Source organism: Citrus sinensis, chromosome 7 (genome assembly GCF_022201045.2).
Source record: "Citrus sinensis cultivar Valencia sweet orange chromosome 7, DVS_A1.0, whole genome shotgun sequence".
NCBI lineage: Eukaryota > Viridiplantae > Streptophyta > Magnoliopsida > Sapindales > Rutaceae > Citrus > Citrus sinensis.
Window position 1 is genome coordinate 12,968,491 of NC_068562.1, and position 11,666 is coordinate 12,980,156.

An 11,666-nucleotide genomic window follows, 5' to 3' on the forward strand; every position below is an offset into this window, starting at 1 on the left:
CTCTCGTGCTTTGCCGATGTGGGATTCGCCTAGGGTGTTACATACACCCCCCTTGGGGACTCAGCGTCCTCATTGAGGTTTGCCCCACCACCGCTCAAGAGGACATGCGGAGATGCTTTGATACCATAATGTCATGAACCAACCCAGACCTGGCAAGATATTGTCCGCTTTGGGCCTTAACAAGGCCCGTACAGATTTGCTCTTGGGGTGTCCATACACCCCAAAATGCGTCTTGCCAATTAAGGTGTAGATCACCTTTTATATACCCAGCATCTCTTCCGTACTTTGCCGATGTGGGATTCGTCGAGGGTGTTACATACACTCCCCTTGGAGACTCAGCGTCCTCGTTGAGGTTTGTCCCACCATCGCTCAAGAGGACATGCAGAGATGCTTTGATACCATAATGTCATGAACCAAACCCAGACCTGGCAAGATATTGTCTGCTTTGGACCTTAACAAGGCATGCACGGATTTGTTCTTGGGGGGCCCAAACACCCCAAAATGCATATTGCCAATTAAGGTGTAGATCACCCCTTATATACCCAGTATCTCTCCCGTGCTTTGCCGATGTGAGATTTGCCTAGGGTGTTACATATACCCCCTTGGGGACTCAGCGTCCTCGCTGAGGTTTGCTCCACCATCACTCAAGAGGACACACGGAGCCGCTCTGATACCATAATGTCATGACCCAACCCAGACCTAACAAGATATTGCCTGCTTTGGGCCTTAACAAGACCCGCACGGATTTGTTCTTTAATGCGTCTTGTCAATTAAGGTGTAGATCATCCCTTATATACCCAGTATTTCTCTCGTGCTTTTCCGATGTGAGATTCGCCTAGGGTGTTACATTTCCTCGTTCATTTTTTATTCTTTTAATTTTTTGCTTTTCTATTTATGTTAAAAATTTTTTAAAATGTAATATTAAGAATAAGGATATCCAGGTTTGGGTTTCAGATATGCAAGTTGACTCAATACTAGACCTGGACCTGGATACATCAAGGTTCATGATATTGTTGTTGGATTCCGGATGTTATTTGTATTCGGTACGGGTTGAACCTAGTCCAGATTATTTGGGTTCATTCGGGTCCTGTCTGGGTATGAGTTATTTTGCCGTCCCTAGTATTGGAAGTGTACTATCGTGCTCAGAGTTACAACAGCAGACCTCGCTATCTCATGTATCTCAGTGTATCTCACTATATCGCATGCGTAAAATAGCCTCCAAAAGGCAAAAGCAGCCAAGCACACAACCCAAAGCCTTGTGTGTGCTCAAATAGGCCCCAAAGACTTATATCTCAACTGTATCTTTGTAATTGAATATTTATAACTAAAATTATATCTCTATGCTTATCTGTGTATTTGAAGAAAAGGGTATTGTCTAATGATTTTGAAGACAAACTTTTATATACATATGCATAAACATAAATTTTAAGCATACTTTGAATATATATTCCTTTTCATTAAAATACTCTCATATGTTTATAATCAAAATAAAGAAAGAAAATCACTTATCATATCGTTTACAAGACACATCAATATGTAAATATAATCCATCTCTAGAAAACTTAATCAAAGTATCAAACATTACTTATAAATATACTTTAATTTACTAAAATTAGAATCCTAAGAAAAATGTTAAATAAAAGTTTGTACTTTCGACTAACAACGATGATGGTCAAACTCAGCTATTATCAATATCTGGGAGTTGACTCATGTTCTCACAACTAATTTTATGCGATAGACTTGCAATGAACATTTACCCCATAGCTTTTAACTCTGGATTCCATTACTTGTAAGTTAAAAATTACTTTAATACCTTCAAAACCATCAATTACACATTTTCAACATTCTTTTCTCTCTTAATCTGGTCAATTATTTTAATTCACTCGTTTCTTGTTAAAGCGGATGTAACATTCTCGCGTACTTTGTTCAAAACTAGCAAGACATACTATAGTAACTCATTTGAATAATGAGCTAGAAATCAAAGTGAAACTTGAAGGAGATAATCCAACATGCGGGCTCTAAAAATAATTTGTGGTGTGTTGGAAGTTTGAATTTATAGATTTAAAGCTCAGTCCAAAGAGTTATCAATATTAAGTATAATCTGAAAATCGATAATATATCTATTTTGACTAGTAATTGAATTAATGAATGTATCCTTATCTATATTTCAAAAGTGGATTATAAAGAGGCTAGATGAGCATTGTTGAGAACTGCAGGCCGCAGGCCACGATAAGAGACTGATCGCTCAATGCTTCTTTATAAAAACTTTTTCTATTCATGAAAAACGTTTCTGAAAACGTCTAGCCGAAAGTTAAAAGGATTTCCATTTTGCTATTTTTCGTTTTCAGAAACAGAAAACACTTATAAAGCCAAATTTCATGGTAACTTAAGATGTCACATAATTTGCATATGATGTCAGCTTGATTAAAAATTAATCTTATTTTTTCCCCTAATAAAGGTAAAGGGATGAGTAAAGCGGAAGTTTATTTTTTAACCCCTTTTCTCAAATAAAACCTCGGACGACCAACCAAAAAAAAAAAAAGACTGTTTGAAAATCACTTGACGATGCCCTTGGGGGCAAAAAGAATAAATTGAGAATTCACACTTGATTGCGGAGGAATTACTTCTGCCATCTCAGCTGAAAACTTGTTTATTTCCATTGCATCTGGGTGTTGCTTAAATTTTTATTGAAGGAGTCAAATATATTTATGGGGGTTTTGATGTTTTCATCACTTGACGTTCAATGGCAACTGTTATCTTACCTTAACAAGCATTTGATGATTTTTCAGTAGCTTTCTTTACGCCAATATTTTACTCAGTTTTAACTTTAAGCCTTTATTTTATCAAATTAATTCACCAGTAGATAACATGTATTTTTTGGCAAGATTTTACATTGCGAAAGAAAGATAAGCCTCAATTCACTTGTAACTTGTTAAAGCAGATGCATTATATTAGACAAAAAAGCACTTAGTGGTCTAACCTATTGTAAAATCTTGTATTTATTTACATAATTATGGTCATCAGTATCTTTTGCTTCATTCACTTCTCTTTTTCTTTAATTATCAAGGAAACGCGGTTTAAGTAGTTATCAAAATTATGTTAAATATTTGTGAGTCTAGAGTGAGTCCCCACTAACAAATGGGACTGATGATACGAAATAGCGACCCTCAAAATCCAACTGAGATGCCGCAATTTCCTTATGCTACAATGTTGACACTTGATTCAGTTAATAATGAAAATCTATCACAATGATCACCGTCTTCTACAATAATTTTAAAGTAACACTTTGCTATTTACTGAAGTAGGATTGGCATATTTCACGAAATTGAAAGCAATTGGTCTTCGTGGTTGTGGAATAACTACACTTCAAGGAATTCCGCAACAATCACCCCTTCCTACTTAATTTCCTAGTCTTTTTGGCAATATTATGGCCTTTTATTTTTCGATATTTTTTTTAGTAAATCAGCTTAATTGAATCTTAACTAATCACTTTATTATAATTTTTAAGTCTAATTTTGAATTCTCATTCTTCATTCTTTTGATTCTCGATGCATAATTGACTAATTCTAACTTGATCAAATTTGAATTAGAACCACTGCTTTCTTTAATAAACTTTAGTCCTTGACATACTCTATCACTATTTTCTAACATAACCTGCTCATTTCTTTCACTCTTTCTTTTTTTTTCTGAATTTAATTTTTTTAAATCAGCAATGATATCTATCTTCATTTCATTACTTATAGCTTTGAATGAAAAACGATTTTTTAATAGCTCTTACATTTCAACGCTTTTGAAGTTTTATTTATGTTCATTAATTCTTGATACAGGATTAGCTAATTAAATTCAAATACTTGGAAGCATTGAATTTGAGTAGTAATAATAATATAAACAGTTCTCTAGAAACCTGAAGATTGTTGTCCAAATATAACCAATGCAAACCGTGTTACTTGGTTGTTTCGCTCTAGATTTGCTAGATCTATCAAATAACAATTTATATGGCCAAATTTTTCCCAAATATATAAACTTGACTCATTTGCATTGGTTATATTTGGACAACAATCATTTTAGTGGGAAGATGGATGATGGTTTGAGGAGCTCCACTTCATTAGAGGGGTTAGATATATCCGACAACATGTTATCTGGTAATATTCCTAATTGGATTGGTAACATCTCAACTCTTAGGGTTCTTTTAATGTCAAAAAATTATTTGGAAGCTAATATTCCAGTCCAACTCAGCCACCTTAGAGCATCTCCAAAAGACATAAGATTTTACTCTTCAAATTTCAATTTGCTTACTGATGTGGCAAATAAGTGTATAGAAAAATACAATCTCCTCCAAAAGACTCATCAAATAAGAATAAGTTAATATTATTTTAATTAAATCTTTCCCACTATCAAATTGAATTGTTGTTATGTTTTTGAAAGGAAACATAAATAATAATTATTGCAGTCTTATCTTTTCAATAAATAATAATAAAATATTAATAGAAGAGGGAGAAACTCACTCAGCAATATTGAAGAGTGAGAAACAAATCTTATTTGAAGAATCTAAATTAACGTGTCTTTTGGAGTGTTTAATATTGATATGACTCTTCAAATAAGAAGTAGAATTTTATTTGAAGAGTCTTTTGGAGATGCTCTTAGAGGTCTTGATCTTATAGACATCTCTAAAAATAGTTTGTGTGGGTCCATGGTATCTTCCTCCAATCTTTCATCAGTGAAACACCTTTATCTGCAGAAGAATGCTATTAATGGGTTAATTCCAAATGAACTGTTTAGAAGCTCTAAATTAATCATTCTAGAGTGAGGGATAATAAATTTTCTGGTAGGATTCCTTGTAAGATCAATGAGCTTTCGAATCTGCATGTTCTTGTTTTGAGAGGGAATTCTCTACAAGGGCATATTCCTAATGAATTGTGCCAATTAGGAACATTGCGTATTATGAATCTTTCACATAAGATACTTGATGGGTCAATTGCTGAGGAAAAATCAGGTTTTTAAATTTTTATAAAACATTTTAAAGACCGCTCTCATATAATATATAGGAATTTGTAATCTAGAAATCGTACCTTGAAAATCCAATTTGGCTTTTTCTGCTGAAATGATTTAGGCTCCCAGATCATGATCCGTCACCACCACTCCTGTTAGATCACGATCCGTCACCACCACGCTTGCCAGAACATGAACTGGCACCAATGATCTTCCAGGTTATGATTCAGGTTTGATCTGCACTTGATGTGTGGGCGCCTTTATCACTACCAAAGCAACTGGCACGAGAAAATTTTTCTCTCAACAATAGAGAGAAATCTTTCTCTGATCTGTATAAAGTGGCTGCTCTCTTTTTCTTTAGAGAAAATAAGCTTTTTTATATCACCCTTCAGTGAAAACCCTAGGCTCCAAATAATAAAAATCAAAACTCACGTTACTTGCTTTTTCTATAGGGGACCCACCTTGTAAAATAACATAAGGCCCCTTACACACAAGCTAATTAAATGGAGCCTCCCACTAAATAATATATTTAGGCTTTTGACCCAAATAGCTAGTTATCTTGCTTATTAGTCCAGTAGTGGTGCAATCAATTAAATGAGCTAACTCGGGGATCATTTGGCAACATACAATAGTGGCTGTAACAATTAGGCCTGTGATTAAACTAGCCTAATTATTTAATTTCAAATCTACTCTACTAAAAGATTGGAATTGACCTCCATAATTGTATGCTCGAATAATAATTCGTCCCAAGCCACATTGATTTCTTTACTGCAAAATCCTTTGTACCACATCATTAATTAAATCGATATCTCAACTGTCCAATCGATTTAATTACATCTTATTCCTTGATACTTACTGGTTTTCTCTAATAATCATTTTCAACATACTAAATATATTGACACACTCTGGCCAGAGAATTCTATGATTAAGTGCCGAAAACCCATCAAGAGATGTGTTGTACAAATTATATATTGTTAATCTATAACTCCAATACTCATAAATGCTCCCACCAAGATACTGGGTAATCCAGACTACAAGTATGTGTCATGCCCATTGGTAACTCAAATTGAATAATAATTACAATCATGAAATCATAATTAACTCAAGATTAAGATTACAGTAAAATCAATGCCTATGAGATTTAATAAGTCTGACAATTATTACAAAGTTAATTAAATCTCATATGTGATCATGTTCAATGTAGTCATACTACATCAATAAATTCATACATGATTAAGACAAATCATTCAATGAATTTATTACAGTCTATAATTAAATAAAGTGCCCAACTTTATTTATCAACTGCGAACTAAATTTATTTAATCATAAGATAACTTGTATTTATGTCTTCTGTGAATCCACATGGTGATCACATAAATACATATAATATGATTAATTGGACTTTAATAAAAATATTAATGCAATTAAGATATTTGAATAAAATACCTCATTAATTTTATTAATCAGAAAAATATTTATTACAATTAAATAAATACACATGCTTTTAAAGAGCATATTTTCCCAACATCAATACCTTTATGCCTGGGTATATAATGTGCCATTTTGGAAAGAATGAACTAACTATTATTTGTATGACTATTGTTTGCTTGGTGAATACACAGTGTATCACGGTTTCTACATCGATTCTGTTGTTAATAATTACTGCAAATCTATTCTTGATCTACAATCGCCTGTTAAACCACGTGTATCAATATATCAACGAGTAGAAGCAGAATTTGAGACAAGGAATAGATATGAATTTTTCATCGGCAGCAATCTTGTGTACATGGCGGGACTGGATTTGTCAGGCAATAGGTTGAGCAGAGAAATTTCCTAGGAAATTAGGAAACTTCAAAATATTGGTGCATTAAATCTGTCCAATAATTTATTATCAAGTGTTGTACCAGAGAGTTTCTCCAATCTAAAAATGACAGAGAGCCTGGACCTTTCCCACAACATATTAAGTGGTCATATTCCTCCTCAACTCACTGAGCTCAACCTTTTATCCAACTTCAATGTATCATACAACAGCTTGTCGGGCCCAAGCCCAGACAAAGAGCAGTTCGCCACATTTGATGAGAGCAGTTATATAGGAAACCATGATCTTTGTGGTTCCCCGATAAGGAAGAAATACAACAGCGAATTAACACCACCAGCAACATCAACAGAAGGAGCAGAAGAAGAAGAAGCCGATTCGGTGATTGATATGGTGGCATTAAAATGGAGTTTTGGTGCATCATTTTTTACAGTGACTTTGGGTTCGTTTGCAATCCTTTGGATAAACTCCTATTGGCGTAGACTGTGGTTCTACACTTACTAGACCCAATTATCCATTAGATTATTTACTTTCATGCAAAGACATGATAAATAATTATCGTTATCTCTTTGGGCCTAAATTTGTTAACAGAGCTTCGTTGGGAAGGTTAATAACAAACTTTAGTTGAGTGTATAACCATTGTTTCAATCTACGTATTTTTCATATCAATAGTCACCGTTGGGGTGAACAATCGATTGAAAAATATTTCAATTTTATCTTTGAAGAAGTTCATCAAATAAAATATCTAATATATATACCCTCCGAAGGGAGCATCACCGTATCATGAAGTCGAGGTATATATATAATTTTATTATTGAACTAACAATGGAGCCCGTGGGAAAATTATCTTGAATTTTCCCTCTCCCACTCAATATTTTAAAATTGGTTTTTCCTTTTTAAAACATACATATTGTTAATTGCATGCTTCCTATAATATTATCTAGATGATATCAAATATTATTAAGCATATGCAAATTTCAAACAATATAATGAAATTCATTATTAATGAATGACATGTATCATTATGCATAGAGTGGCACTACCTATTCTATATGACATGTTATCATGGCATGTTATCATCCAAAACATAACATATAGAAAAACAATTAAATAATCTTAATTCATGGCTTTCCTAATAATGAAAAATACATTAACCCTAAGCCTAATCTTCATTGGGCTTCTTGTCAATGTCCATCTTTCATAATCTTATTTTTGTTAATGGACTAGGGGAAATTGGGCTTTTAAATTTATAATTGGTCCAATTTTAATTTTTGGAAGGAAATAAATAAATAATTAAATTTTTTTTTATTAAAATAAAACTTTTGGACCAAAAATAAATTTAATGTGTTCAATTTTATCCATGCATTTTAATCCATTAAGCCCAAATATCAATTGGGCCTAAAACTAGGATTCTTTAAGTTCAAAACTGTTTTTTAGACTTAAATGCAAAAAATTAAAACTTATCAGCCCAAAGAGAAAATCTATGGAACTATAGGGATCGTAATGATAAAAATCATTAAAACCCTAAATCCATCTTTTTCTCTCCCCAGCCGCCATCACCACAAAGGGCAGCCACTGTTCACAATTTCCAGCCATCTCCGACGCCGAGTTTGCTGCCGCCGTCACACCGGAAATGTACCAAACACCTCCCTCGCGCTGCACGGAAAGCTCCTGCTCGCGCTACCTGCTGCGTGTGCTGGCTGTTGCACGCGAGCGTGCGCTGGCTGCTGCACGCACAGTGTGCGTTGCTGGCTGCGCGAGCAGCACACGCTGGCTGCTGGCTTGCAGCGCGCGCTGCTGGCAGCGTGTGCTGCGAGCCGCGCGCTGCTTGCTGCTGGTTGCCGCTGTCAATTTCCGGCCTTCGTCGCTTTGATCTTGAAAATCCGAGATTAATTTACAAATATCCTAGGCCAATTTTTGGCTTACAAAAATTCTATAACAGTAAAATAAATCAAGAGGGAAACATGATGATAAAAAATCACCCCTCTTGTTACAGATCCAAAGAAAAAATACAACGGAAAATATAACCATGAATTAAGACAAAACAAAACATGCTTTATTCATATATTAAACAATTAATATATATCTGAATAAATTGTGCCACTCTAATACATAAATTTCAAGAATGATTTCATACGAAATTCTTATATATTAATATGAGATGGCTCTGATACCAATTGTTGGGGAAAAATTAGGTTTTTAAATTTTTATTAAACCTTTTGAAGATCGCTCTCATATAATATATAAGAATACGTAATCCAGAAATCGTACCTTGAAAATCCGATTTGGCTTTTTCCGTTGAAATGATTTAGGCTCCTAGATCACGATCCGCCACCACCACTCCTGTTAGATCACGATCCGTCACCACCACGCTTGCTAGATCACGAACTGTCACCAATGATCTTCCAGGTTATGACTCAGGTTCGATCTGCACTTGACGTGTGGGCGCCTTTATCACTACCAAAGCAACTAGCACGAGAAAATTTTTCTCTCAACAATGGAGAGAAAAATCTTATTCTCTGATCTGTATAAAGTGGCTTCTCTCTTCTTTAGAGAAAAATAAGTCTTTTTTATATCACCCTTTAGTGAAAACCCTAGGCTCCAAATATCAAAAAACAAAACTCACGTAATTTGCTTTTTCAATAGGGGACCCACCTTGTAAAATAACATAAGGCCCCTTATACAAAAACTAATTAAATGGAGCCTCCCACTAAATGATATATTTAGGCTTTTGATCCAAATAGCTAGTTATCTTACTTATTAGTCCAGTAGTGGTGCAGTCAATTAAATGAGCTAACCCGGGGATCATTTGGGAACATACAATAGTGGCTACAATAATTAGGCTTGTAATTAAACTAGCCCAATTATTTAATTCCAAATCTACTCCACTAAAAGATTGGAACTGACTTCCATAATTGTATGCTCGAATAATAATTCGTCCCAAGCCACATTGATTTCTTTACTGCACAATCCTTTGTACCACATCGTTAATTAAATTGATATCTCAACTGTCCAATCAATTTAATAACATCTTATTCCTTGATCCTTACTGGTTTTCTCTAATGATCATTTTCAACATACTAAATATGTTGACACACTCTGGCCAGAGAATTCTATGATCAAGTGCCGAAAACCCATCAAGAGATGTGTTGTACAAATTCTATATTGTTAATCCATAACTCCAATACTCATAATTGCTCCCACCAAGATACCGGGTAATCTTGACCATAAGAATGTGTCGTGCCCATTGGTAACTCAAATGGAATAACAATTACAATCATGAAATCATAATTAACTCAAGATTAAGATTACAGTAAAATCAACGCCTATGAGATTTAATAAGTCTGACAGTTATTACAAAGTTAATTAAATCTCATATGTGATCCTGTTCAATGTAGTCGTACTACATCAATAAATTCATACATGATTAAGACAAATCATTCAATGAATTTATTACAGTCTATACCTAAATAAAGTGCCCAACTTTATTTATCAACTGCGAACTAAATTTATTTAATCATAAGATGACTTGTATTTATGTCTTCTGTGAATCCACATGGTGATCACATAAATACATATAATATGATTAAATGGACTTTAATACAAGTATTAATGCAATTAAGATATTTGAATAAAATATCTCATTTATTTTATTAATCAGAAAAATAGTTTATTACAATTAAATAAACACATATGCTTTTAAAGAGCATATTTTCCCAACACCTTCAAGTGGTTTCGTTATGGTTAGACTTATTTTTTATTCTCCAGTTTCTGTTGGATGTAAATTAACAACTTCTTATTGTATCTCGAATATGCTCATGTTGATTAATTGAAAGAACCTGGGACTCGAAATCTACAAAATCGAATGAGGAATTATGCCTAATACTATGTTGATTGTAATATCAAGAGTGCCTGGTGGTGCCATAGCTACTTCTTTGTAAGACAGCGATTTGGAAGCCATGGCAGTATGGTTTGGAACCTGGGACTCTTCTTTTAAAAATGGAAAAACTCCGTTTGCCAAATCCAAAAATGTTTTTCTAGAATCAATAATAACAACCGTTAAATAAAAAAAAGATAGATCTATAATATCCATCCATTGCATAAAATGAATCAATGGTTTCTCCTCACTTTGTTCAAGGCTATGGGGGAAAACAAAAATTATCACTCGTTGCTACCCGTCATCTCTGAATTTCGAAAGATCTAACAGCTTTACCAAGCAACCCTCCTTCATTGCCAACTAACTAAATCAGTTGACCTTATCTATGGCCATAAATAGTTCAGAATCTTCTAAAGTTTGAATCCTGTATGTGATCTGTATAAGCATGTTAGATTTCTTGGGGGGGGGGGGGGGGGGGGGGAATCTATGCTAGAAATGGATGTTACAATTGATGCCTTCAGAGTTCACCAAATAAACTACAACTTTGCTCATGTATTCAGTAAATCTGTTTAATACCTTGACTTATAAAGTTATTAATAATAACTTATGAACATATATAAGCTGATCTCCTTATCTATAAAGCTCGTTAAAAAAGAAAGCACTTACCACTTCTTTGCAAAAGCTCACGGGCATGAGAGGAAGACAATGGGAAAATTTTCATGAGTTAGGATTTTTCCAAAATTCAATTTGACCCTTCACAGCTTGAATTGGAGAGTTATTTTAGAGTATTTTTATCCTTAAATTCATTTGGATTTGAGAAGGAATTTAAATGTAGGAATTGTAGAGAGAGGATTTGAGTTAGAGGGAAATGATTCAAGCTTTCAAGTTGAGTTTCTCACCAAAGGGAGTAAGATTTCTATCATTTTATCTTTATTTGAAGTTGCATTTGCATGGGAATAAAGTTAATTTAAAGACTAGTATGCT

The 11,666-nt window shown here is 34.0% G+C and overlaps 1 protein-coding gene across 1 annotated transcript; it reads left to right on the plus strand.

The window, feature by feature from the left end:
- Positions 1 to 4,075: 4,075 nt before the first annotated feature.
- LOC127898799 (receptor-like protein 1) lies at positions 4,076 to 7,309 on the plus strand. The gene is made up of 3 exons (XM_052431285.1): positions 4,076 to 4,163; positions 6,612 to 6,797; positions 6,897 to 7,309. The coding sequence occupies exons 1-3, from the start codon at positions 4,076 to 4,078 to the stop codon at positions 7,307 to 7,309; spliced, it is 687 nt and encodes a 228-aa protein (XP_052287245.1).
- The last annotated feature ends 4,357 nt before the right edge of the window (positions 7,310 to 11,666 follow it).